General features: G+C 31.7%; 4 protein-coding genes across 7 annotated transcripts in view; 2 read left to right on the top strand and 2 right to left on the bottom strand.

Annotated features, from left to right (window-relative positions):
- Nucleotides 1–3,628: 3,628 nt before the first annotated feature.
- On the top strand, nucleotides 3,629–6,807 carry LOC132943831 (tubulin alpha-1 chain). The gene is made up of 3 exons (XM_061012952.1): nucleotides 3,629–3,790; nucleotides 5,269–5,491; nucleotides 5,553–6,807. Exons 1-3 carry the CDS (start codon nucleotides 3,788–3,790, stop codon nucleotides 6,677–6,679), a joined length of 1,353 nt encoding a protein of 450 aa, XP_060868935.1. The 5' UTR covers nucleotides 3,629–3,787; the 3' UTR covers nucleotides 6,680–6,807.
- Nucleotides 6,798–11,330, bottom strand: LOC132943832 (uncharacterized). Its single transcript, XM_061012953.1, has 5 exons — nucleotides 11,048–11,330; nucleotides 10,779–10,966; nucleotides 7,665–7,861; nucleotides 7,083–7,184; nucleotides 6,798–7,013 (listed from the first exon to the last, which is right to left on the bottom strand). The coding sequence occupies exons 2-5, from the start codon at nucleotides 10,957–10,959 to the stop codon at nucleotides 6,918–6,920; spliced, it is 576 nt and encodes a 191-aa protein (XP_060868936.1). The 5' UTR covers nucleotides 10,960–10,966; nucleotides 11,048–11,330; the 3' UTR covers nucleotides 6,798–6,917.
- Nucleotides 11,331–13,598: 2,268 nt separating this feature from the next.
- LOC132943978 (EF-hand calcium-binding domain-containing protein 4A-like) lies at nucleotides 13,599–26,770 on the bottom strand. 4 transcript variants are annotated; one of them, XM_061013169.1, is made up of 8 exons: nucleotides 26,547–26,770; nucleotides 23,712–23,823; nucleotides 23,112–23,244; nucleotides 21,856–22,039; nucleotides 20,659–20,724; nucleotides 19,633–19,806; nucleotides 19,395–19,551; nucleotides 13,599–13,914 (listed from the first exon to the last, which is right to left on the bottom strand). In XM_061013169.1, the coding sequence occupies exons 1-8, from the start codon at nucleotides 26,622–26,624 to the stop codon at nucleotides 13,859–13,861; spliced, it is 960 nt and encodes a 319-aa protein (XP_060869152.1). In that variant the 5' UTR covers nucleotides 26,625–26,770; the 3' UTR covers nucleotides 13,599–13,858. The 4 variants fall into 4 exon arrangements, with proteins under 4 accessions (XP_060869152.1, XP_060869153.1, XP_060869154.1 ...); XM_061013170.1 differs by having other exon boundaries at nucleotides 23,112–23,241; XM_061013171.1 differs by lacking the exon at nucleotides 26,547–26,770 and adding an exon at nucleotides 25,906–26,130.
- LOC132943980 (uncharacterized) overlaps nucleotides 26,139–26,817 on the top strand; it is a 33,680-nt gene continuing 33,001 nt past the window's right edge. Inside the window, exon 1 of the mRNA XM_061013175.1 lies at nucleotides 26,139–26,514. The gene's annotated coding sequence lies outside the window, so the exon portion shown is untranslated. The remainder of the gene's footprint in view (nucleotides 26,515–26,817) is intronic.

Raw genomic sequence — 26,817 nt, 5'->3', positions numbered from 1 at the left:
TCAATTAAAATCTGACTACACAGTTTTAAGTATATTTGTTGTAATTATTTCGAAGCTCTAGGTATAACAATAACCAACAACCGTGTTAAAAAATGTAATAATAATTAGATTTTTTTAAATGATAATCTTTAATTAGTAATTACATTAGTTTTTTAATGTTATGGTTGTACAAAAATATCCCGTCAAGAGAGAAAAACCATGAGTATACCAAAATAATATTAATTTAGAATATTTAGACAGTTCACTGTGTGTGTAGTGTGTACGTACTCATATCAGTCGTATACATCTATATTCTATATTTTAACTGTGGTTCGTTGAATAAGTAGGCAATTTCTACATACAGTCCGTGAACAAGAAATACAAGAATAGAGTGAAAGGAACTATAATAGAAGTTTCATCTTAGAGACTGAAAAGACACTTTTTTTCTACCTCAGATGTGTCTACTGTCTAATAATAAATTATATTCTCCAGGACTTTTGTCTTTTGGCATCCATTTCGACAGCGTGCCAACCCAGATGTTTACCAAGCCCAAGTTTAATAAACTCAAAACAAATCATTACGCTTGGTAGTCGGTAGGTACTTTTGTTAAGATGTTTAATGTTTATATATTATTTTAACATAAATAATAAATAAATATTGTCAATATGTTATTCTATGATTATATAGATGTTGTCGATCCGTTTTCTTTTGTCAGGAAAATAATATGTTATAGAAACTTTTGATATATAATCCTATTATTGTTGGGCAGCCCATTAATTTTCAATTTGAATACACTTATATTATAATAATGTAGGTATATATTTTGATCTTCGATATTATTTACTACAATATTTTATAGGTGTAGTACACTAATACAATAGGTAGGTACCTATTGTGATGGTCTGTCAATCTGTCATTCATGCTCATGTTCACCCGTTACTTTTCACTTGTTGTTTTCCAACAATCGTCTATTGAATGTTTTTCATTGGTGCGAAACGGTCCAACATTATGTCATAATATTAATAATAACGTATTTATATTATTATTTATACATATTATATATTATTTGGTTAAAGGTTCATAAATTTATCGATTAACGGCTTAGATTTCTAAATAATATTATATATCTATCATTGAATTGTTTTAAAATAATAAAGTCTGCAAGGTTATTTTTTATAATACCTTGAAAAGTTGAAAGTGATTTTACTTTTTTGATACCTACGCATTAAATTACTTAATGCAATGCCTACTGAGTATCCGGATAGGCTAGTTTTCAGTAGATGCGGTTGTACTATTAATGTACGTCCTATTGCATTATAGTTAATGAATATTAATAATGTTTTATTTGATTAGAATTTCATATTTCATAAAAATTAAAATTGATTTTAAAACGTTATTAATCACGTTACTATTCACTAGGACTAGGTATACATAATAAATAATAATATTATATAGAGTAATCGTGTAGATAACAACAATATTAAAGGAAAACAATATGGTCGGGCAATTTATTATTACTATTTACCAATATGATTAATGAATAATGATAAGTGTGTAATTGTCATTGTCGTAATATGGTGGAATGTCAGTTAGACTTAATAATGTTGAAAAAATGAGTGGTGTATAGTGTACAATGTACGTACTACGTAGTGTGTACCTACGACCTAGTGCAGGCTGCAGTCTGCAGTTGCAGATTTGCAGAACTATGTATGTACATTGTACATATTTGGTTAGATACTTCAATACTTGGACGCGTTAGAGCTAAATTAATTTTGAACGACATAACTATTATGGTGGACTACCAACAAGTCCTAGGAAAAAAGTTTGTGGTTAAAAAGTCAACGGTAAAAAATTCTGAAGCCAAAAAAGGTATAAGGAATGTATTAGGCATAAGGACAAATACAATGTGATGCACAATTAATGATTAGTAAAAAATATTCCTAGTATTAGTATAAAATGTAATTAAATTATTTACCAGACAAAATTAACAAATAGTATATTAGTATGGTAGGTACTAATATCGATATTATCACACTTTAGACTTCAATAGAAATTATTATATAATATGCTTATTGTTTTTGTATAAAAAACTAGTTCGATTTTTTTGTACAATATGACCGGTACTCCGTGGAAGTCATAATTATTATTGAATTTTTATTTTTAAATATTATTATAATATAATATTATATACCCATGGGCCATGGCCGTCCTTGGGATTTTCGAGGCCCAGGGCGAAAACCAATTTTTAAACCAATTTTACCACTTTTTTGAAACGCGAGGCCTCCAAATGTAAGCAAAAAACACGAGGCCCAGGGCGTGGGCCCTGCTCGCCCACCTAAGGACAGCCCTGTATAAAGGTGACTTGACGAAAAAAAAGGCTACTTAAACGTATGACAAAAATTGTTAAAATTATATGATTAGTAAATAATTTAAGAAATATGCTCAATCTCATGTCGGCAAATTCCCAAAAAAAAAAATATTTTGAAAAAAGTTATTACGTTCCATATTCATTTAATCAAAAAATATTGATATTTTAAAAAATTCTAAAAAACAAACTACTTGACTTAGATAAATGTTTTTACTATCAAAATTGTTCTTATAATCAGATTCACAAATTGGCTACTTTGAACATATCCAAACAAATTTAAATCAGATTTCAAATTTTTTGTATAATATATGTTTAGCACAAGTGACTATAAATTATATATAAAAAAATGTTTAATATTGATTAGAACAAAAGTTACCTATTTCAAAAGTCAGTTCTATCTGTTTCAACCTGTATGGCTGTATACCGGACTGTTTTGTCTACGATTCAACTATTATAGGCCAAAATTAAAATAGTACGAAGCAAGTACCTATTCATAGTCCGAGTAGATTTGTTTGACAAAAATTTTGTATTTATTAAATTGTAGTGTTGTACTTCCACTTTCCATATTTAAAATCAAACCCTGCACTCGGTACTCTGTAGTACTGTAAATAAAACGGTGTTGAGAGTTGTAACCTCGTATTGCGTAATGCGTGACAAAACTGAATAGGTATTAGACACAATAATATGTAACTTTTTAGTCTAACTATATAAGGTGACATATTATTTATTAATTATCAGCATTCGTAACGAGCAAAAGCAGTCGTACTCGTACACGTAAAACCAAGATTCCTGAACGTGTGACACGATGGTGATCAACATTATCTTTTGTCGACATTAAAATTCATCAAATTCGAACGGACAAATGGACGAACGAAATCAAAAGTTGACCGTTAAAAAACTCAGTTAAAGGCACTATTATACATAGTACCTATAGAGTTCAGTGGTTAAAGGTTATTTAGTTCGGTTCTGATAAGAGCCGCGCCGACATCGTCATAACGAGTCATTCGAAACGGGAAACGAAACGGCGATAATACGTCGGGGCGAGGCACAGTATTGGCTGGTAAACAAGACAGACAAACTGCCGAGGGAGATGGAGCGAGAGCGATAAAAAAAATTAAAAAGGAAATAATTTAACGGACTTTTGTTGGCGGGCGGGCGGTGCGGGGTACGTGCATTGCGTGTGCGTCGGTGATTCACGGGCAAGCGGTGCGGATGTGGTGGGAAGCATAGGCACCGCATTGCCGGTGTGCCGAACAGCGCGTCGTCAGTCTGCAGACGAGTTTCGGAGCATACAACACGGGTACCGTCGGCCATTGGACGTCAATTTGTGTTTGGACGTGAACGAAGCTGCTTCGATCGCTTCTTGTCTGACATAAAAAAACTCCAAGTTTTTTACTTCAACAATTCGTTCCTATCCAACGACAACACTCAAACTTCAAAATGGTAAGTAAACGACTAGCGCAATATCATAATAGTAAAATTTTCGTCGTGGTCGTTATTCGTTTTATACTTTTATATGCACATCGTTTGTCGACAGTCAACACGCCATCTTGACACGTCCGCGTTTCGGGGCCGGTGGCCGGTCAACAATCACCGTTGCCGTTTTCCCGTTTATTTTCCGACCGAGATTCGCTCGTTATGATAGTCTGCGCCGTCACCTTTTTTCCTTTTTACCGTCGGCCGACAACCGGACCGGACCGCGACGGGATGGGCGTGACCGGAACTCGGCACTGAAAACCGTTAACCGCTAGCGTCTTCTCTTCACGATTGTTGTGCACGTCGTTCGTATGACGTGGCAGTTTTCTAAACCGGACGTGACCGTAATTTCGAGAAATGCATTTTTTAGCAACCCACTTCGATCACTAACGAAATTCTAAAAATGTTTGTCGAACGTCCGCTGATAATTCGCTCTTTTCTATTATTTTTGAGGATAGGTTTCATGACAAAATCCGATGACGTTTTTGTTGTTGTGTAAATCACTGATGTGTGAGTCCTATCGACGCGCAAGTGAGCGACCGTCGGCAAGGGCGTTGTCGTCGTATTAATTCACTCTGTAGGGGGTTAGTGTCTATTTTTTATGTCTGGTTATATAAATATTATTAATAATACCCATTTATTGTTCCCCGTTCGAAATAATGGTTTGAACGCAATGTGTTTGCCCACGATTGTTTGAATTACCGATCGGCTAGATAGGACCTATCATTGATCAAATTGGTTTTTTTTATGAAACGAGTGAGGCCCACTAATCTTTTCTATATTAATTTAAATAAATAAATAAAATTATAATTTGTTCGGTACCTTAAGAAGTATTTGTAATTATTGAAGATACATTATTTTTGAATGTAGGTCCTTTGGAATTTAATTCACTTTATTTCCTACTTTATCCTACATTTTTAACCTTAGTAAGGTACCTAATAATTGTTAAGTAACAAATTATGAATTATTAGTAGGTATTATTATTTACCCATTAGCATCTTAAATTATACATTTGATATACTTTCCTACGTTTTCAGTATTTTTATTTTATTCGTCAAATTTACCTATTAGGTATTTTAAACTAAAAATTTCATTAGGTACTTATTCATAAATACTATATTATTCAATTCTTCAATTTTTTTCTAAAAATTAACTAAATGTTTTAAATATTGTATACATTTCAATAAATTAGTTTCCGAACTTAAATCACAGTGATTTTGAAGACATCTATAGATGTTTCTGATTAGCATTACATAATATGTTAGGTTATATTATGTTTGTCTCATTGTCTACTTTTTTTTTACTTACTGATTGATTGGTATAAACATTCCTACGTCATATTTTAATTTGGTTCTCTCATTTTCAAATAATATAATATCCAACTTTGCTAGATATATATTTTTATCTTATCGATATTCTTTCTAACAATAAAATTATTTTTATAGCGTGAATGTATCTCCGTACACGTTGGCCAAGCTGGTGTGCAAATTGGTAATGCCTGCTGGGAATTGTACTGTTTGGAACATGGAATTGCTCCAGATGGTCAAATGCCATCTGACAAGACCATTGGAGGTGGAGACGACAGCTTCAACACCTTCTTCAGCGAAACTGGCTCAGGCAAACATGTGCCAAGAGCTGTGTTCGTTGATCTCGAACCAACTGTTGTTGGTAAGTTTGTAGTAAAATATAAAATTTCCATTAGAGAATCTAATTTACATTTTGATTACAGATGAGGTAAGAACTGGAACATACCGCCAGTTGTTCCACCCTGAACAATTGATCACTGGTAAGGAAGATGCTGCCAACAACTATGCACGTGGACACTACACTATTGGAAAAGAGATTGTTGATGTTGTTTTGGACAGAATCAGGAAATTGGCTGACCAGTGCACTGGTCTTCAAGGTTTCTTGATCTTCCACTCTTTCGGAGGTGGTACTGGATCTGGTTTCACATCTTTGTTGATGGAAAGACTCAGCGTTGACTATGGAAAGAAGAGTAAATTAGAATTCGCCATCTATCCAGCCCCTCAAGTCTCCACTGCTGTTGTTGAGCCATACAACTCCATCTTGACCACACATACAACTCTTGAACACAGTGACTGTGCATTCATGGTCGATAATGAAGCCATCTATGACATTTGCCGTCGTAATCTCGATATTGAACGTCCAACTTACACCAACTTGAATCGTCTTATTGGCCAGATTGTTTCTTCAATCACAGCTTCTCTCCGTTTCGATGGTGCCCTCAATGTTGACTTGACTGAATTCCAGACCAATTTGGTCCCATATCCCCGTATTCATTTCCCATTGGTCACCTATGCACCAGTCATCTCTGCTGAAAAGGCTTACCATGAACAATTGTCCGTATCAGAAATCACCAATGCTTGTTTTGAACCAGCCAACCAAATGGTGAAGTGTGACCCACGTCACGGCAAATACATGGCTTGTTGCATGTTGTACCGTGGTGATGTTGTACCTAAAGATGTCAACGCTGCCATTGCTTCCATCAAGACCAAGAGGACCATTCAGTTTGTTGACTGGTGTCCAACTGGTTTCAAAGTTGGTATCAATTACCAACCCCCAACTGTGGTACCCGGTGGTGACTTGGCTAAGGTACAACGTGCCGTCTGCATGTTGTCCAACACTACAGCTATTGCTGAAGCTTGGGCTAGGTTGGACCACAAGTTCGACTTGATGTATGCCAAGCGTGCTTTCGTCCATTGGTATGTTGGAGAAGGTATGGAAGAAGGTGAATTCTCTGAAGCTCGTGAGGATTTGGCTGCTCTTGAGAAAGATTACGAAGAGGTTGGCATGGACTCCGTCGAAGGAGAAGGCGAAGGTGGTGAAGAATACTAAACATCGAAGTTCCAGACAAACCATGCTTGATTTTACAACTCCAAAAATTAAATTAACCTCAGTATTTTTTTTTTATATGGACATTTTTAGACATTTTATTATTTAAAAGAAAGCAAACTCAAATGAAATCGTTTTATTTTTATTTCTTACAATATTATATAATACCCTATTCCTTACACCTTGGGTAATTACTACCCATATTACTTAACGTCAGTACAGTTGTTACTTGAAAGTAGATTTAACCTTTTGGGTACAGTTTTTGTAATGACTCCTTTGGTATGTATCCTATTCCATCAAAACTTTCAAAATATTGGTCTATATTTTTGTGATTTACCTAAAATGTGGTTTTATTTTGGATATAATGTATATTTTCATAGAGAAGATTATTCTTATTTATAGTTACCTTAATGTTTTGTAATACAACTACAATTTTATCTTGGTCTAATTTGATCAATTCTTCATGAACTTCCGATAAAATTAGGTATTCTGGTTCTTTAGTGAGATCCTGATAAAATCAAAATATTGGAAATTATTCAATGACAATTATCAACATTTTATTCATTTAAATTTATAAACAATATATTATATTCTATTGAAAGGGTCTCCAAACTGTATCATTTGTTTAGAACCATATAAAAACTAATTACACTGCAGGATGAAGCATGTATACTCATTTATAATTTTTATTTTTGTAAAAAATTAAAATTCTATCAATTTTAAAAAGTTTTTTATGGTTGCTGAATGCTGGTTAGAGAAGTATTAGTCTTCCCAGAACTCAAATGTACATTTGTTTTGTTAAAATTTAATAATATGTATATTATGATACTAAAACTGATCAAATGAACAGTTCATCTTTGGATCATTACTTTCAGCTGTAGTAAGTAGCGTTGAGATGGCTGTATTTTAGAGACTCCTGATATATTGTATGATTAGTGTATTAATATGACCTGTTTACTAAAATTCAAGTATTAAGTACTATACTCACGGTTATATCAATGTTCCATCCAACTATAATGCCTGCTGTCATGGTATGTGTCAATACCACATTTCCAATTCTGAATTCTAAATGAGGTGGTCTAAAATTTCTTATTAAATTTTCCGGCACTTCTTGGTCTCCGGGTGAACCATCTTCAAATGGTTTTGATAAACCCAAATAGTCGTATGTACTTTGCATGTAATTGTCTTGAAAATCGAATTAAACCGTTAGGAAAATGTAAACTGGGCCCGTGATTAAGAATTACATATATTTACAATATAGTAAATATACTATATTCAAATAATAGTTTTATAATTTGGTAGTATTCGAGTCTTAGTGGAACTAGGTATGAATTGAATGTATTGATTTTACAATAATTTGTGTTTTAAAAAAAAATGTATCATCAACTTTTGGAGCACCTTGATTAAGATTTTTACTTAATTTTAGTTTGTGGTAGTACAGTGAACCAAGTTGGTACTTCGTAAATTGGGTGTTTAAAAGAAAAATGTCCTATACGTTTCTTAATAGTTGGTAATACGTGCATTTTAACGCAAGAGTAGTTTTTAACAAAATCGATTTTCTTATTTTAATGTAATCCAAAAACGAATAACTGTAGATACTTGAATTTTTCATCAAATGGTTTTATTAGCATTTTCTGTACGTGGTATAATCTTAAAAATAGTTTGACTCTTTTTGAGGTATTTAAAGACATACAATTAAAAAAAAATTTTTTCACAAATATTTAACTTTATTTGTTTTGTCAAAAAGCTTAAAAATGTAATATAAGGCTCTTCGTAAGTTATAATTACTGAAATTAAAAAAAAGTTGATCCACAATTTTTTTTTTAAACGTTTTATGTCAATTTTAATTATTTTGTAGTATTTAAAAATATTCACGGGGACTTGAAATGTCGACATTTATTATTTTATTTTTCTACATGACGGAATGTCATTTTTTAAATATTTAAATTAATTTTAAGATATTATCTATTTATTGTTTATCATTACTAATAGTAAAATGAATTAATATTATAGTTAATAGCAATATAAATATATGATTAACTAACTAAGTAATATTATAAAGAATGACGGGTCGTTTTCGCTCAGATTCGTTTTTCATATGCAATGATTTAACATAGAATTAAAATTTGATGCATTCATTATAGTGACTTACGGTAACTCAATGACGATGAAGACCTTACTCTTACTGTAATGTATAGTGGTTATCTATTTTCCTAAGTTTTTAATTTTAAAAGGTATTTTTCAATACCTAAAATAAACACAGTAGATCTATGGACTATTGAATTTAGATAATATATTCATGAAAAATGATTAAGTAGTTTTGCAAAATTTCCGGATTATATAACTATTTACAATTTTTGTGAACCTATAATATGGTACCTATCTAGTTTACAGAAAACCTAAATATTTTAAATTGAACAATGAACAATAATTTTGTCAAACATACTTAACGAATTGAAATGCAAATCAAAACGAAATGCCAAACCAATCCACGACACAAGTGTAGTTGATTTGCATATCCATAACGCCGTGTGATAAACTTTTAATTATTGAACAACGATACTTGAATAATAAATATTGGTGGTTACAACTTACAATTATTGACCAAATAGTTTTAACAAACATTGCCGTCATAATAATACGAAAACGTAATAGGTCTTGAATGTCTGATTTATTTAAGATGTTCAATTTTATTTAGAAAACTATTGATATATTATTATTTATTAATATTACTAATGTTTCATGAAAATTAAAGTTTAATTAAAATTATATTCTATAGTGTATTGTGTATAGGTACCCACTACACATTAAACACACATAAATTGAATCCTCGTATTAAGCTTGACGAATAAATAATTTACTAATGACTTTTGTAGGTACTAAATTTCGTGGTAAAAAAATTAATAAAAAAAAACAACACATGGAATTCACTCTTCTGTAGGTAGGTACCTATTTATTAGATTTCAAGAGTATCTGGTCATTGTGTAGATCTCTGTAACGGATCGTTAAATTTGATTACAATGATAATCATTATATACAAAAACGATTCTGAGCAGAGATTTCTAATAATATTTTATAATTTATTCGAGTTAGGTACTTTGAGAAATTAATTTTTGCATACCTAAGTAATACACTAATATACGTGGTGTACCTGAGTTAAACTAATTTTTTCCAAGAATATACCATATTATAATAATTATTGCTAGTTATTGTTTAAGTCTAGTTATAACTTACTAAGTTGTTACTATAGTTCATAGTACCTATACCTGTTAACGCAAATAATATAAGTTATGGTGAACAGTTTCAAGTCCTAATCTATGTCTAATACTTTTTGAATAAGAACAAAACTACTATCGATATTTTTCGTTTAAATATTCAATTTCGTTAAAATTACAAATGGCTATAAAAAAAAAGTTGTGCACAATGTATTTTTGGTGTTTTGAAATTGATGTACGAATAACTTATGAAGAACCTTGTATTAATTTTTCAAGCTCTCTGATTTTTTGAATAAAAAACTAAAAAGAGTAGATATAGTTTCAAAACTCTATAAATAACACTAACCGAGCCAAAATATTTTTAAAATTTCAAGTGTCCATGGTATAAATTACAATTTAATAAAAAAAAAAATAGAACTGATTTTTCTTGTTTTCCGATTATTTTGAAAAGTACCGAATATTTTTACGTTTGACCATCTAAAGTAACAACTAGGTGACAGATACAAAATAAAATCCCATCGTCGTATGTGTAAGACCAATTACCAATATATATTCATATTGCTATGTCGAAAGAAGCCTTCTACAGGGAAGATCTAGTCTATTTTATCCACCTTATTCTCCAAATATTAATTAGTGCTGCCAATGTGTTGATTTACAGAATCATGTGACGTGATCAATGATATTCACTATTCAGAATATCATTTATATTACCGTCATCGGGAAGAGCGTTGTTTTAGTTGTCACAAATATGTGATTGGACGACGTATAGGTACTACTATAGTTAACGTTTTACGGAACAACGAAACAGGAAATCCGATTGATAATATAATATATTATACCTAATTTCAGGAAAGGATTGAAATTATTCAGGGGAATCAAACACTTACTCGCGACGCTGACGTATCCGGTGATGTAGTTGGTAGACAGCTGCAGCAGGTCGTTTGGTAAGTTTTTCGCGATTTCCGACACCAAGTCTCTGAAGTCTTGGTTGTACTTCATCAAGTACATTTGCAACGGCACCGCCGCCACCAACAACAGCGTCAATCCTACGATGTGTCTGACTTGCATGGTTCGGCTGAAGTAAGTAAGCACCTATATATATCTAAGTATATCGGTTGCGCAGCTAACCTGTATGGGTCATCGGCGTCCTGCCTACCTCGCAAATTTCAGACGAGCGTCGATGATTTTGTTTTATTTGAAAACGGTTTTTTATAATACAATAATGGTATGACGCGCTTAAGTATTTTAAGATTAAAACTAAATCGTTATGAATGTATATAAACCGTGTGCATCATTTTGTGAAAATATTTGAGACTTGCGCGCCGAGGGAGCAAAACGGAAATACCTATATCGAAATCCCGTAAACGCTTAATATCTAACAGAAAATAATAATATAATGATATGCGCAGTGCTACGATCAAAATATAATGATACGAAAGTTGGTTGTATGATTTTATTTTCCACACCTCGTCCGTTGGTTTTCTGTAGACACAGATGTTTTACACTGTGTATGTTGTGTATAGCTAGTGTGTACACTACGCGTGATGTGTGTAGTATAATTTATACAGGGTGATTATTTTATCAGTATAATAAGTCAGTAAATACTCATAATCTAGAAAAGTAATAACATGTAATAAAATGGAATTTATTACATAGTAACACATATACTATAAATTCAAATAAAAACTAATACTTAATTTTTTATTCTCATAAGTTTTTATAATTTTTTAAGAACATACATTTTTAATTTCATATTTCAAAGCCTGATTATTGCGGAAAAATGTCCAGCCTTATTCTTAGTTCGGTTTCCGTAGTCAACACTCTGCATCACACCAAATAGCCAAATCACTTGAAAAAAATATATTGCACTGCACTGCTTTCTGTGATTTCTGACAAACCTTTGAGAGGATCTGGCACCAAAATCTCCTTTTAAAAGATCTTATCTCCATCATATCACATAGTGCTATAGCTAGATAGTCATATGCAACTGAATGTACTTTCGCTGTCAGTGTCGAATCAGAACTTTCCCGTGTACCTCATTCAAGAAAGAATCAATTTTTTATAGACATTTTCAGTTAAACATTTCACTAAATAGGATATCCAAACGAAAAATAACGATTTGTTTTTTAACGATTTCAGTTATTTTGTTGTAATTCTAAAAAATATTATTCGTAAGAACTTAAACCCTTTCCCAGTTACGTGTAGGTATAATATTATATTTTTTATGTATAATCATGTCTTAAAAATATTTAGACCAATTTTAAGAAATGTATATAAATATATAATATTACGTACAAAATTCGAACCCTTCGTTGTCATTATTTTCCGGTATATTTATATTGACTTATACAAATAATATATTATGATATAATATTATATCAATTAAAAATACAAGATATTTGATGATCCTGGAAAAAAATAAATATTTTTATCTAAACCGTAGTGTGCGACGGTATTAATAATAGAAAAATATAGTCACTGATGATCACTGTCTCTGTTCAGAATTGTTTTTCGCATGCAATGTCCTAAATGATTTATTATTGAACTTAAATTTGACTACTCTATTAAAGTGACCTCCTATTCAATAACGAAGTACATCAGGGGCGTCATTTAAACTTTTTTTTGTTGCCATTTTCGCAGGCCATTCAGATAATTACCAGGCCACACAGAATACTTTTTTTTTTGGGAGGGGGGTCAAGCGGGGACAAAAACCTGTAGAATATTTGTATAATTTATTTAACATGTCACTTATACTAGTATGAAAATATCACTATATTGTTACTATTTTTGACGAACTTTGTGTAGGTACTTTTAATGTATTTATTTTATATTGTGGATATCAGTGTACAGTGGTATTTACACTAGGTAAATAAATGTATGAATACAAAACACCTTTGTAATAAAATACCTAACCGAACCTAACCTACACATTTTTTCTCCCTGCATACTCAAAATATATATTATAGCTAGCATAATAAAATCAGAAATTTATTTTATGGGTACCCTTCCTCACAATGTTTGTGTTATAATTTTATCAATTATAATATTGTGGGACCACCAAACCATGGCTAAATATATATATAATATATTTAGCCATGCACAAAACCACATCAAACCTTCTTGGAAATTAAACATTAGTACAATACATTTTTTTTAACACTGAAAAAATATAAAATATATATAATATAAAACGTGCGCTTATATTTATTGTTGACAGGCCAAAGAAGGGGTTTTAAAAAAAAAGTTGGTGCAAATGTACATTCTGCACCCCCCCCCACAAATAACGCCCCTGTGGTACATTCGAAACTGACTATACAGCATACTGTGCATAGCGACTTTACTAGTAAACTTCTTAGTAAATCAAAATGTTCAAATACTTTTCGATATTATGAGTGATTTCTGTCAAAATATAATCACCCAGTAGGTATAGCGTATATTATAATACCTATACCTATGTGGTCTTTCGGTTGACTTTTTTTTTATCATAAAAGAGACGAAAATTATTATGTTACTTACGCATTATTTTTTATTATAGTCATGAGTCATGACATTCTCACAAACTTACACTTAATACCAATAACACCACAATTTCTTATTGTATACAAATATTATTACAAAACATACAACACACATACGTTATTATTACCTCTATAAATGTGGTGGTTGTATCCTAATAAATAATTATAATAAGAACGATTTAAAAACAATTGTAATGTATAAACTAATTTAATGCAAACACAATGTTAGCCTAATGCAAGCTATAATAACTTTGTAGCTGATGCATAAATTCAAATGTAGTAACAATACCTAATAATAATAGTAATTAAAATATAATAATTATGATGTATTATTGTCGATGTTGCATCACTGTATATAGTCTGTGGATGCGTGTTATTAGGCATATGAATTATCAATAGTGAAATTTAGATTGAGTACTTATGGCGGAGACGATGACGTCACCTGAGTGTCAGTTCAACAGGACGTTTTTCATGTCCTGAAGGATTTCTAACTGTTGCAAAAGTCCTGAAAAGCATACAAAAATAAAAAGGTTACAACGGGCTGATACATAATGTAATAATTTATTGCGTATAACTTTCAGTATATTGAATTACGGAATGACTCACTGACACAATGTAATCAGTGGCACGATTATAAGGAAGAGGAAGTGTACTATTTACTATTTAGCACCTCTAGGATTCAACAGCAGTTAAGCACTTTCAAGTTCTAGAATCGTATATGGTTTTGTTTTAAAGTATTGTTAGGAGCATCTTTAAAAATTCCTAACTTTGTCTTCAAGCCCCTAATTTATGTTTAAGTTATATGTCTTACTAACTATTTTTATTAGATCTTTAGACATAATTATTTCACATAAGGCAATTATAATATCCATTTGATTTTCTTCAAATCGATTTTCCATTTCCTGTGTTATGAATAATTTAATGGTAATAATTGATAACACTATTTTGGCAGTATAGTGCTACAAAATTATGGTAGTGTGGTACAAGGTTGTAGTGGCGGATCTAGGATTGTTTTATAGTGGGTGCTTTGTTGACAATAATTAACTCGGTTGTAGGTAGATATACTGGTTACACAACTCCTATATTAAATTGCTTATAACACATGGACTATTCAATATGTCTTGCGATAAGGCACAGTCGGACAGATCAATGTAATAATACGGCTCCCCGTAGAACTAGATTGTAGTGAACCCTAGAGACAAACGGTTCTACAGACTATAATATGGTTGCTTAAGTTAATGTTTCAAAAATATCACTCAATAGTTCTACATTCTTATGGTAATGAATTATGAGAGTATGTATCATAGAGCTATGCAACCAGTATATCTACAATCGTGATAATTAATAAAGCTCCTTATAGCCTTATAGCTATCTTCTTATCATGAACAAATTCAGAGTGAAAACAAAATTAACCCAATTTTTGGTAGTAGGTAGGCTACATCTGCAGTAGTCTACAATTAATACGTTTAGTTTTACGTAATAACTGATATCTAATACATTTATAATAAAAAAAAAGTTCAATACGCAGAATGGTAAGTGCTTTAGCTAAATCCCCCCCACAAATCCACCACTGTAAGGTTGATTACAAAGAAGAGAAATATTATATAATTACAATATCTCAATTACAATATTGGTGATACTAACCATAGACATAATAATATATATCAATATGTCTACGATACTGACGTAGGGACGTAATTATTAATATAAAAAACCACGGTTGTACGACAATTATTATAATTTTGTACATATGCTTGTTTAACAAAAAAATGTCGACTCTTAAAAATGAAAATTATAGGTAGGTATACATAATATTATAATAATTTTCCGCTGGTGCAAATGGTAGATTTGCACCACCCAATTTACGGCTCTATCGTCCACAATGCTGCAAACAATTCGAAATTTGGTTTAAATGTTTTCTTACTTTCAACACTACTATAGCACTGCAGTAGTATGTACTATGTACTGTTTATTTTTTATACGCGTATTCGTATCCCTATAATTAATATTAGCTGTATTTCTCATAATTTATATTTTAGGTACCTACACTAAAAAGATTAATCCAGTAAAATAGAGATAGATTTTTTATCTGCACCGTTGTAGAATTGAGATTTAGGTGAATTATAACGATGCCGTTTACAGTTGTCGATTGATTATGTACGCAAAAACAGGGCACTTGTATAAATAAATTACCCATATTACTCAAAACCCTATACATATATTTTCGATTTCTGTTTGCCATGAACTATAGGCTATTGGATCATCAAGATAGAATTCTAAAATATGTATAGGGTACTAAGAAAATATGTAGGTAATTTAGTTATAGAGTGTACCCAGTTTTTGCGGTCACACCACCGCGGTATAAGTATTATTTCGAGTGCACGCGCAGCATAGTAGTATAGGTAGCGATTAAGTTTATTGTTGTTTATGCGAATAATAGGCCATTTATAATATTATGTAGCATTATAAATCGTTGATCAACTGTAGTTTATTATTTATAAATTATTAGATATAATTCATATTTGTTTATATTTTTATTTTTTCTTCGATACACACAATGTGTTAGAGACGCGTGTAAATACCAACAATTATTTTTTATTGTAACATTGAAGCATCGTTTAAATTATAATTATTTAAATATGTATTTAAAAACTGTATTACATATATTATTTATTCTTAAAACGATGTACAATTTCATTAAATCGATCACTTTTTTAAAATTAAAACTAAACCAGATAAATTGGTTTTGATATCAAACAGTCAATTATAAGTACATAATAATGTCATTCAATATGACGTCTTAAACGACTTAAACGGTTAAGAGTTGATATACGCAGAATATAAAATTCCTGGCTATAAGTTGTATCGAAATGATGTGAATTTATTTTATGCAATTTGGTTGCGCAAAAACGATTTTAATTCTTAAATGCGTATTATTATTTGAAATTTATTGTATTATGAGTACTACGCAGTTTTACATTTTAATAGGTATAAATCGATACAGGTAGGTACGACAGGTACGTATATAATATATCATTTATATGTATTATATAATCCATGATGGTACCTATAATATAGGTGCCTATACACACTGCGCACTAGCAGTCCAAACATTATTAAGTAAATAAAATCGATTCTGCAGATAAAATGTATTAGGTAGGTACATGCATATGAATGTGTTATGAAACAAACATTGAAAATGTGGTACAAGATTCCTTATAAGTTTGTCTATCTTTATCAAGAAAAAAATTTAATTAAATTTTTATAAGGGTTTGAAGTTCGTCTTTTTATAACATTGGATATTCACTCGATTTCTCATGTAGAAATTTTCTTATTTTGTTGTAATTCAAAAATGATTTTGTAGTTAAAAATTTATAAAATGTTCAATTTTTATAGATAAGGATTGAAAATTTAAAACGAGGTTCCACATAAATAGGTTATAATATATAAATTACTTTATTCACAATAATATCATTAAATATACTTATTAAGATCATAGGCTGACTGACCGTCTTCGCTCAAAATCGTTTTTCTTATACAATGATATTATATCATTGAATTCAAATTTAACACAATCAATTACAGTGACCCACTTGTAACCTTCTGTACAGCAGAGCGACATCCGCTTGCACACCTTTTTTATTCGTTCTCGTAAAACAAAAGTCATCCATACGATAGGCAACCTTTGTAATAACGTGCGTGCAGTGATTTAAATATTTTAACACGACTATATAGTGTATACGTTTACTAAGTAGTTCAGCAGGTAGTAAATAATATTTTATATAATGGGTTATTTAAATACTTCGTATGTTAATAAAATATTATTACTGATTCGTATATACTCATTTACAAATCTAGAAAATAATAAAAGTTTAATATCGTAGCCTTTCACTTTGGTACCTATAGCTATCAAAAACTTCGGCACACAACATGAATCGGTTATAGGTTGTTAGAGTAAAGACTTAGGTTAGCTCCCCAAATAATTGATACGTCGTATGCAGTGGGTTTGAATTTTATTGCTTAATTTCATTTTTTACGAGAAATCGAAATGATTACTATAGTAGTCTAAACAGCTGCTGTCGCTTATAAGTTATACTGCATGATACTGTTCCTATACCTAATGTATATGAATATGAATAATATACAATGTTTATAATGCATGTAATATCATTATATGGCAATGCTAATTATAGGTTCATACGTTTTGGTTAGGTCTTCTCATAAAGTCTCCATGCATACCGCGAATGGAGAATTTACGATAATTACATAATTTTAGTATTGAAACAAACTTGATTTGAAAAATATCTACTCGCATATAGTATAAGTATATGTAAAATATATGTAAAAAAAAGTCTATTGTGTCCTTTGTTACTTCTCAGCTAAAATATAACTAACAAAAGCATAAGCTGTACGTCTTGTAATTTGTTAATTGTTATGCCTTATATTTGAGTTACAACTTTAAAAGTACACAATAAAAATAAATGACAATACATTTTAATTTATAACAAAATATGAAATCAGTATTTATGAATATAATAATTTTACATGTTATTTGTAATGATTGGTATTTCTACTTGTAAATAGTTGTAATAATAATTATACGTATGGTAAAATATTAAAATAAAACTGGATGCCTACCTATAATCTATACACCTAGGTATAGTGTGCCATATTCAGATATTTCGAGTATTTCATTAAGCTAAACTATCAAACTATTTAGGTTCTTAGCTTTAACAACGCATAACTGAGTATTTTGAAAACATTTAATTGATATACTTGAATGAGCAGAAAAAAATTACAAAAAATTATAATTGAGTAGGTATAGGTAATTATTCATGTTATCAATAAACAGGCGAAATTTATTTAAATATTTTTTTGTCACAATATTAAATAACTATATATCTCTTATGTGTTCCCGCCGGACCCGCCGTAAATACATCTAATATAGTATTGTTTATAGATACATCATATTACAGGAAAACTAGTTTAAGAAGTTAAGACGCTTTTCAAGGGACCAGCTCAAAAGAGCATCTTATGCGGGAAAGTTTCTTAAGCGAGTTTTACTGTATATAGTTGTCATAACAATATTAATTATTTTACTTGTAATGTATTATGTTGTACTTGTAGCAATTATTAAGAGAGTCGACCATTTCGATACTATCTATAATTGTGGGTGCCTGACGCCTGTTTGAGGTTTGAACACTCCACACACCGAATTAAATTGAGCCACTGATGGTACGCTAGCGTAGTACTGACATCACATGGCACACACTGATTTTATAACAATATAATATGTGCATATAGGTAATGACTAATGGAGCATCTAAGAAGTTGCAAGGAACGATATAGTGCAATATATATGCGTGGAATAAAAATGTTTTGTTAAAAAAGCATATACAATTTTCTCGAAGCATGCCTAACATTTTATTTTGGAGGTGATTTTAAATTTGAGATACTTCAGTAGATATTATCTAACCTTGAAAAACTGTATGAAAATAAAAATTGTACTAGCATTTAAAAAAAAAAACGAAATATTATAAGATTTATCCACATTAATATTACGCGTTTTTAAAAATAATTATTAACAACACACATCATGCGCGCATAATATGTGTAATGTATATTATAATACCACTAAAGTGTAGTTATATATTTTGTATATGTTATAACTTCTATTGCAGTGTGATACTGCGACGGTGGAATTATTGATTAACATGTTGTCCATCATATATTTATCCAGTATCTCATATTAAAAATAAGAAAGCATTTATTATAAATACCAAATATATTTTGAATGTATCAAAAATCATTTTAAATTATTTAAAATTTAAATTTAATGTCGGTAAAATATTTATATTATTTGTTACTTGACATGTATGTATTACATACATCATAATAATATATAATTACGTATGCAAAGTGTATTATACTTAAACTTTATCTATGAATATATTATAAAATAGGAATTTCAAAGTTCAAGCGCACCTTCTTCTTTCATGGAGACTAAATTTTTCGCCACGTAGAATCCTTGTTTGAAGTGTTTCTCGTTGTCCGCGGCTGACTCCACATTGGTCTTCTCGATGATTTCCTCCAGCCGACAGGTTTTGGTCCGTTCCGCATCCAAATCATTCAACAGTCTTTCCTGTAAGCATATTATGACTGTTATTCCATCTGAACTTCAATTGTAATTAATATCGATCAATTTATCGTGGTTTATACTTACACGGGTTTCGATAAGTTTAGCGTTTTCCGCCATAACCGCCAGTTCACGTTGTTGGGCTGCCACTAGCTGTCCTGCGAATTCCTGCCTAGTGGACACGGCGGCACGGAACCGATCCTCCTTGTCAGCAAGTTCGTTTTCCAACGTGGTTAGTTCTGACCGGAATTTTCTTTGGTCCTGCAAAAACACGTTTTTAATCTTTTAATTTGAAGCCAAATATTTTTATAAAAATTTAAAACTCAAAATCAAAGTATTGTCTACAACCAGTATTCATAAAAACCCGAAATAAAAAAACAAACAACAAAATGCGAATTATGGTTTTCAATGAGTACTCTATTCCATACAAGGGTTTAAGGATAGCTTCCCTTACATAATCAGATATTCTAAAAAAATTATCATCGTAATAACAAAATACTTTCGCTAATACTAACTATACACTACACAGTACTTCAACCGTTAGACAAGTTTTTACAATAACTGAAAAATTACCTTGAATTTCCAAAAACTTGACTATGAGGTATTAGGATGTTTAGTATTATATTAGGTATATCCTATAGGTGATTGAAAAATGTCCTGTAAGTATTAGGATTATATTATATCTTTGATCAGTGGCGTTATCACTTATTTTACACTGTGAAATATGTGCCGTTTACTGTTACTTATACGAAATATTATAATATTGCAGACCATCGCGTAGAAAAGAAAACGAGTCAAAAGACTAGTTTTTAGCGTCAAACAAATTGATTTTGAACCGGAATCATAACGGTGATTGGTAAACGGGTGTTCGCGGAACAAGGGCGCCCGCAGAAATATTATCCGGTGGTGGGGCAAAAGTTGATACAGCACATGTTAGTTTTTTTTTTTACAAGTGATAATAAAATTAATATTAACTAAAACCGTGGGGGGTCATGTCATGTTATGCCCCCCACCCCAGTCCATCTTGTAGCGGGTGGCCTTGTCGCGGAAATGTTCATTCACGTCTCAGTTGGTGAAAATTATTGACACGTTATACCTACATTATATACATACTTCAAGTTTGGTCTTTTCTTGCTCTTCACGGAAATGCGATTCGAGTTCTTCGAAAAGTTTTTGCATCTGAAAATCACAAGACGGTTTTACAACTTATTATTTATTATTCACTGCGATTTTCACGCATTATTGTGACTCGGTATAACGCAGGTGATACATTTATAAAAGCGCACAGATGCAGGGGCGTCTTCAGGTCAATTCCATTAAGGGGGCGAAAAAATTTTAGTCTTGAATACCGCTTTTAACAATTAACAACATTTATAAAATGTAGGTATTTATCTATTAGCAAAAACAGAACATTTCACGACTTAGGGAGGGGTGATTGTCCCCCTCCCCCTACTCCACCCTCAGGACGCACCTACATAGATGTATAGGTATAATTGGTAATTCTGGGTGTGTATACAGGGTGATTTACCTTGCATGTTCTGTCCCCTCTTTTTCTTCAATAATGCAGTTGTTCAATATCTGATTTCTGGAATTTTTAAATATACCTAAAGACCATATTTTCAAATTCTCGAGAGATCTTGTACTACCTATACTTAAGGAATGTCCTGCGTACAAAAGTATGTTTTTCAAATGAGAACTAGGTTTTTGTTCTAAATTATTTTAATGGACTTATTAAAATCAAAATTTTAACGAGTAGTTTTTGAGTTATTCAACTTTGTGTACTAAGGATAAAAGGTCCATGACGATGGGTTTGAAGATGAAGGGGCTGCGATGATTGGACAATTTTAGTGATTATCAAATACCTATATTAATCTATCAACATTTATAATTTTTAGAAATGGACCAAGCTAGGTCGAAGATAGATCAATACTAGATCGATTTATACATATAATTTATATTTTTGTAAAACCATTATTAAGTGTTAATATCCTTATTCTATACATTATAATAACGGAGAAACTACTCTTTTGAATTTTGAATTAGGTACATCAACATTTTCAGAAAAATTATTCATTTAATAATTTGCAGTAGAAAAAGTCCTGGGGGCTCTCATATGAAAAACGAAAATTTATATCGCTGCAGGACGGACGCTCCTTAAGCTCCTAGGCTGTACAAAAACTCAATAATACGAGAATATGGTATTTAAGTATATTTATAAATTCCAAAAATTAGAACTTGAATAAATGTATTATTGAAGGCTAGATTGGGGGGAGCATGTTTGGTGAATCAACCTGTATATCAATAATATACGTTGTTTTGGTGTTGGATCTCACGGCTCTGCAGCATCTCTTCCAGCTCCCTGTCACGTTCGACGATCTTTAGTAGGTCAATGTTGAGCGCCCTGAGAAACGCTTCGATACGGCCCACCGATACCGCACTGTCTGGTTCCATTTGAGAGGCTGCCTTGCATATGTTCTCTAAATGCCCTATGCTCCTGTCGAAAGCACACCGATTGTTAATAAACCCTCAGCAGGGGCGCCATTTCAGTAACACAAATAGGGCTGTTAAATTTTTTACCAGGACACAGTTATAAAATGAAAATTGAAATGTAGCCATGATGGAGTTATTTCTAACCTTACTATTAGGGATGAAAAATAATTCATATTTTAAGTGATAACACTGATAAAAGTATAATATCATTATTGATTAATATACATTTTCTTTCTATATCTTTAATATCTAAGTATATCTATGTATATCCCTTTATTTATAAAATATTTTTATCTTATATTAATTATTTAAATTAATTCAATTTATTATTTAACTGATACATCGGGCATCGGCGTCAGCATGAAATTAAGGCGGACCAATATGATACGGTGAAAAATAGGGCCGCCAATTTATACCCTGCGATACCCCAAATGGCGTCTCTGACCCTCAGCCGGTGCATGTCATAATGCAACTTTGAGGATTAATACCATATGCAGCCATCAGAGTGATCCATTTATAACTAAACTGAGTAACCGTACAATGGATTACTAATTTCTCGTTATAAATGTATAATATGTATCATAATGAATTTATAGTCCATAGACCAAGTTAATACATAGGTGAGCAGGTACTACCTGATTAATTATAGGTTTGAAACATGACTTGGTAAAATACAAATTGGTTTGAAAATTCATTCGCATGCGTTGCTGCCTCTGCTTATAAGCGTACAACAATTTGTAATGTTAGATTAAAATGAATTGACCTATCATTAAACTTAAAGTTAAGAATATTATGTAAAGTACCTCAATGACTTTTATTGATATTTAAATTGTAAAGCGGGTTTAGATCATTTTAAAAATATGGGTAATATTTACATAGTATAGTTATAATAAAAATTAAAATCCTATGACGTGTCCTAGATACTATTTTTACTTTTAAGTTTGACGATAGTTTAATTTACTCTAATATTAAATCTAATAACATAAAATTTGTTCTACTGAATGCAAATTTGCTGTATCGTACGATTGTAAAACGGAAAAAATACACGCAGATTCGGCGTGCTCTTAATCACTTACAATTTTATCATGTTCGTGTCTTTGATGGTTTGCAAAAGTGTTTGGATGTCTTCCGTGTAAGAACATTTGAATGAAACGATGTTTTGCTGCTCCTTCCATCGATTATTCCGGAAATTCATTGGTGCAGTGTCTTCTGTGTGCGAATTTATAATGTATTATTATAGTATGATGTATCATTAAGACGTATATATTGCATTAGCCTGCACTAATAAACGTGTTTAAATTAATGAAATGTTTGTAATTATAAATGTCAAGCACATGATTATGATATAATATATGATTTCAACTTTCAAGTACCTTGGTATGTGGTACTTGGTAAGTTATAATCAAAATTAATCAATTATTTCGTAAGCCGTGCAGAATTTTAAAATAACGAATGACTGCAAAGATTAAATATCAGTCTATGTGATTTTTGACATTCTTTTCACTCGACATCCAACTATCAAATTGTATATGAACCGCAGGATAGTCGCCGCTGGTCGATCTAGGTGTAGTCCATAGTGATGAGACTTAATATTCCATTCGTCCACTGTTTTTAGTTAGTGTATTCATTGCAGAGAATCCTATTTATATAAAATCATAAGCCATGTAGGTACTCACTGAACTTTTCCAAAAATTGACAGAGTGTGAGGTAACCTTTTTGTTCCACATCCAGTGTATCAAATACGATCTCCAATTGCTCCGGGGTCATTGAGAGCTCGTCTTTTAATTTCTAAATAAAATATTTATTTTAACAAAACGAATAATAAAACTAGAGAACTGAATAAATTTATTACAATAATATATAATATATAGCTTATATATTATGAGTTAAATACTAAATTTACAGTTTACATCTCTGGCGTAAAATGTAGCATTTAAGGTACAATTATTACAATATTACACATAGGTTATTATCGATTATATTATAATCATATTAATCAAAATAAGATGTACTCTTCCCTTTTTCACGTGTAACCTCTAGATCAGCTACTGGGTATTATATAGTAGGTACTGGTATAAATCATACAGTTATTAGTGTGTTTAAGTACTCGCGTTCAATGGTTTTGTATAGGTATTGGTCGTAGGTATATACGTATATACTATAAGTATAGTGACAATGCACCATACAAGCCGCTATAATATATGCCGTTGGATCGTTTATTCAATTTTGTTACTTGTACGGACAACGTTGTATAGGTGCCTACTGTGCAGTTCTATGAGAATTTATACATGATTTTTTTTTTAAATATTTATTGTCTATACGGCGTCGTAGTATAATATACGTTATAATAGTAATAATATTTACTTCGTCATTGCCGTCGTATAATATGCATATTGCTTTCCGTGCGCGGACAATAACTGTGTAGTTAGGACACAAATTACGATAATTATCATCGCTTGTTCGTTGTTTAATAATAATCGGGTGCATTATAAAAAAAATTATAAGTACCTATATACTATACTTAACTACCTATTTAGAATACGAAGCAGTAAAATAATTTGTTATGTGGCGCGTTATTGAGACCGACGACAGACTGGTTTCGAGTTGTATGCGCGTACCAGCTATAGCGAATCAAATTTAAGACGCCATATACATTTCCCAGTATACCAAAATGTATGTAGGACAAAATTCCGATCGTCGAAACGAAATTATAAGATGGAAAGACATAATATTATAATAATTATGTACGTAAATAATAATCATCTGCAGATAACCTGCTTCGTACGACGAGATTATTGTCGTTTTATTGTTTTCGACTTTTGAATCTGGTCGTTAATCGGACTCGAAAAGGTTGTTACATTACAATTTTCGCGATACATATTTCCATTGCATGTAATTACACGTGTGGCATTTACTTTTCTAGCGCTTAATTTATACACACGACACAAACATTTTAAACAGTGTGTATACTCTATACAGTATACCTATACAATAATAATGTGCAATACACATATGTTTTATAGCTTTTTATTGTGTTGTTTGTAAGAATATATTTTGTTCACGTTAAAATTTTGGTGTTAAATGGTTTCGAAGAATTCTATGGGAAACTGGGTACGACAACATGCGTGTTTAAACAAGTGTTAACCATTATTATAGGCGTAAAAATCGCTGGCGCGTATGTGGCAACTTTCAGCATAAACGATATAATATACATTACCTACCTAGTTTAAATTTAATTCATTTTTCCCGATCGCATCATGTAATTTTTTAAAATTCGGAATTTGGATGTACTAACCTATTGATATGAGAAATTTTCGAAATGCCTACGATCTGATAATGGACACGATAGTCGTAGTTCGACTATAGATTATATTATGAGAATAGAACATAATCAATACATTATTATGGTTGCGTACCTATGTTATTCACTGTGAGTGTTGGGTAATATGTGGATGTTGTCGTTATAGTTAAATAAGTCTCAACTTATTTAGCTTGTTGTACCTACAATTATTAATGAACGCTACGAGTATAAGTATTAAGCAAGATAAGTACCTAAATGGACTAAAGATAAAAATATATATTAAAAAAAAAACATCTAGCTACACTTAAAATAAAGACGCTCTATATAGTATTAACCATAATATGAAGATACAAATGAATGGTATATAAAATACAAAAGTTATTTTTAAAAATACCTAAGTCACAACACTGTACATATAGGTATATAATATTATAATATATTATGTGGGTGTCGTATGATGGTGTATCACATTACGACACTAACTATTGACATTCACCCGTCACCGATAAAAACACGTGATTTGAATTTATTTTGAAATTAGTTTTGAAAAAGGTATATAATATACCTACCAGCTATATATATGGCGCGTGCGTTTCTTGAGACTCAAAGAACAGCCAAAACGTCAATAAAAGCCTAAAAGTGGCAATCGATCACTATATATATAGTGTTTTAATTGTATTAAACTGTTTGTGAATCGATTGTAACTTTATAGTGACAATGACGACTCGTCGCTAACACTCGATTGATTCGCCTGGCCAACGCACTAGAGTTTATCGTCACTCCACTCGTCTTAAATCTCACGTTATCTGTAGATATACCGCAAGAGCTTTATTCGCGAGATTATTTATTACATAGGTATTAACACTATACAAAACTGCAGTCGGTATAACTTGCGGATTCGAGCCGGGCATATACGTAGCAGACTATTCGGTTGTAGACCGCACACACGCGCGCGCGAATAATAACTTTTTTTGTAAATAATGCGTTGTAATAACAATATCTGTACCGTTCGCGTGATATGCATGACATAAATAATTGCGAACTCAATTCATATTTTTCCGACTAAAACACTAAAATCACCCGTCGGCTTACGTACTTTTCTGCACTGCCTATATTAAATACGCGTGACGGTTGCAGCGCCACAAAAGCGACCAACGCGTCAAGTCTATACAATCAAAGTATATAATAATATTATCATCTGTTCGCTTACTTGCATGTCTCGCCTCACGATGAACCCCTTTCCTTCGGGGTCGCCGAGCTGAAAGAGTTTGTGTCCGATGGCCTCCATGGCGGAGGCGACCGCGCGTTGCTTTTCCAATAATATTCTCGTCTCGGAACGCGGTCACGACCCGGTGCCGTGTGTCGAGCTCGCCGGTAGCAATAATGTACCGCGGTCGCGGTTGTCGCCGGCCGGGCGGGCAAGTATAGGAAGAGGCGGCGCGCACAAAGCTGCGTTCGCGCGCGGCAGTCCAAGGCCGCGG

This window comes from Metopolophium dirhodum, chromosome 4, assembly GCF_019925205.1.
Source record: "Metopolophium dirhodum isolate CAU chromosome 4, ASM1992520v1, whole genome shotgun sequence".
Taxonomy (NCBI): Eukaryota; Metazoa; Arthropoda; class Insecta; order Hemiptera; family Aphididae; genus Metopolophium; species Metopolophium dirhodum.
Note: the sequence above shows the minus strand (reverse complement) of the source record. Positions and strands in the feature narration are given on the sequence as shown.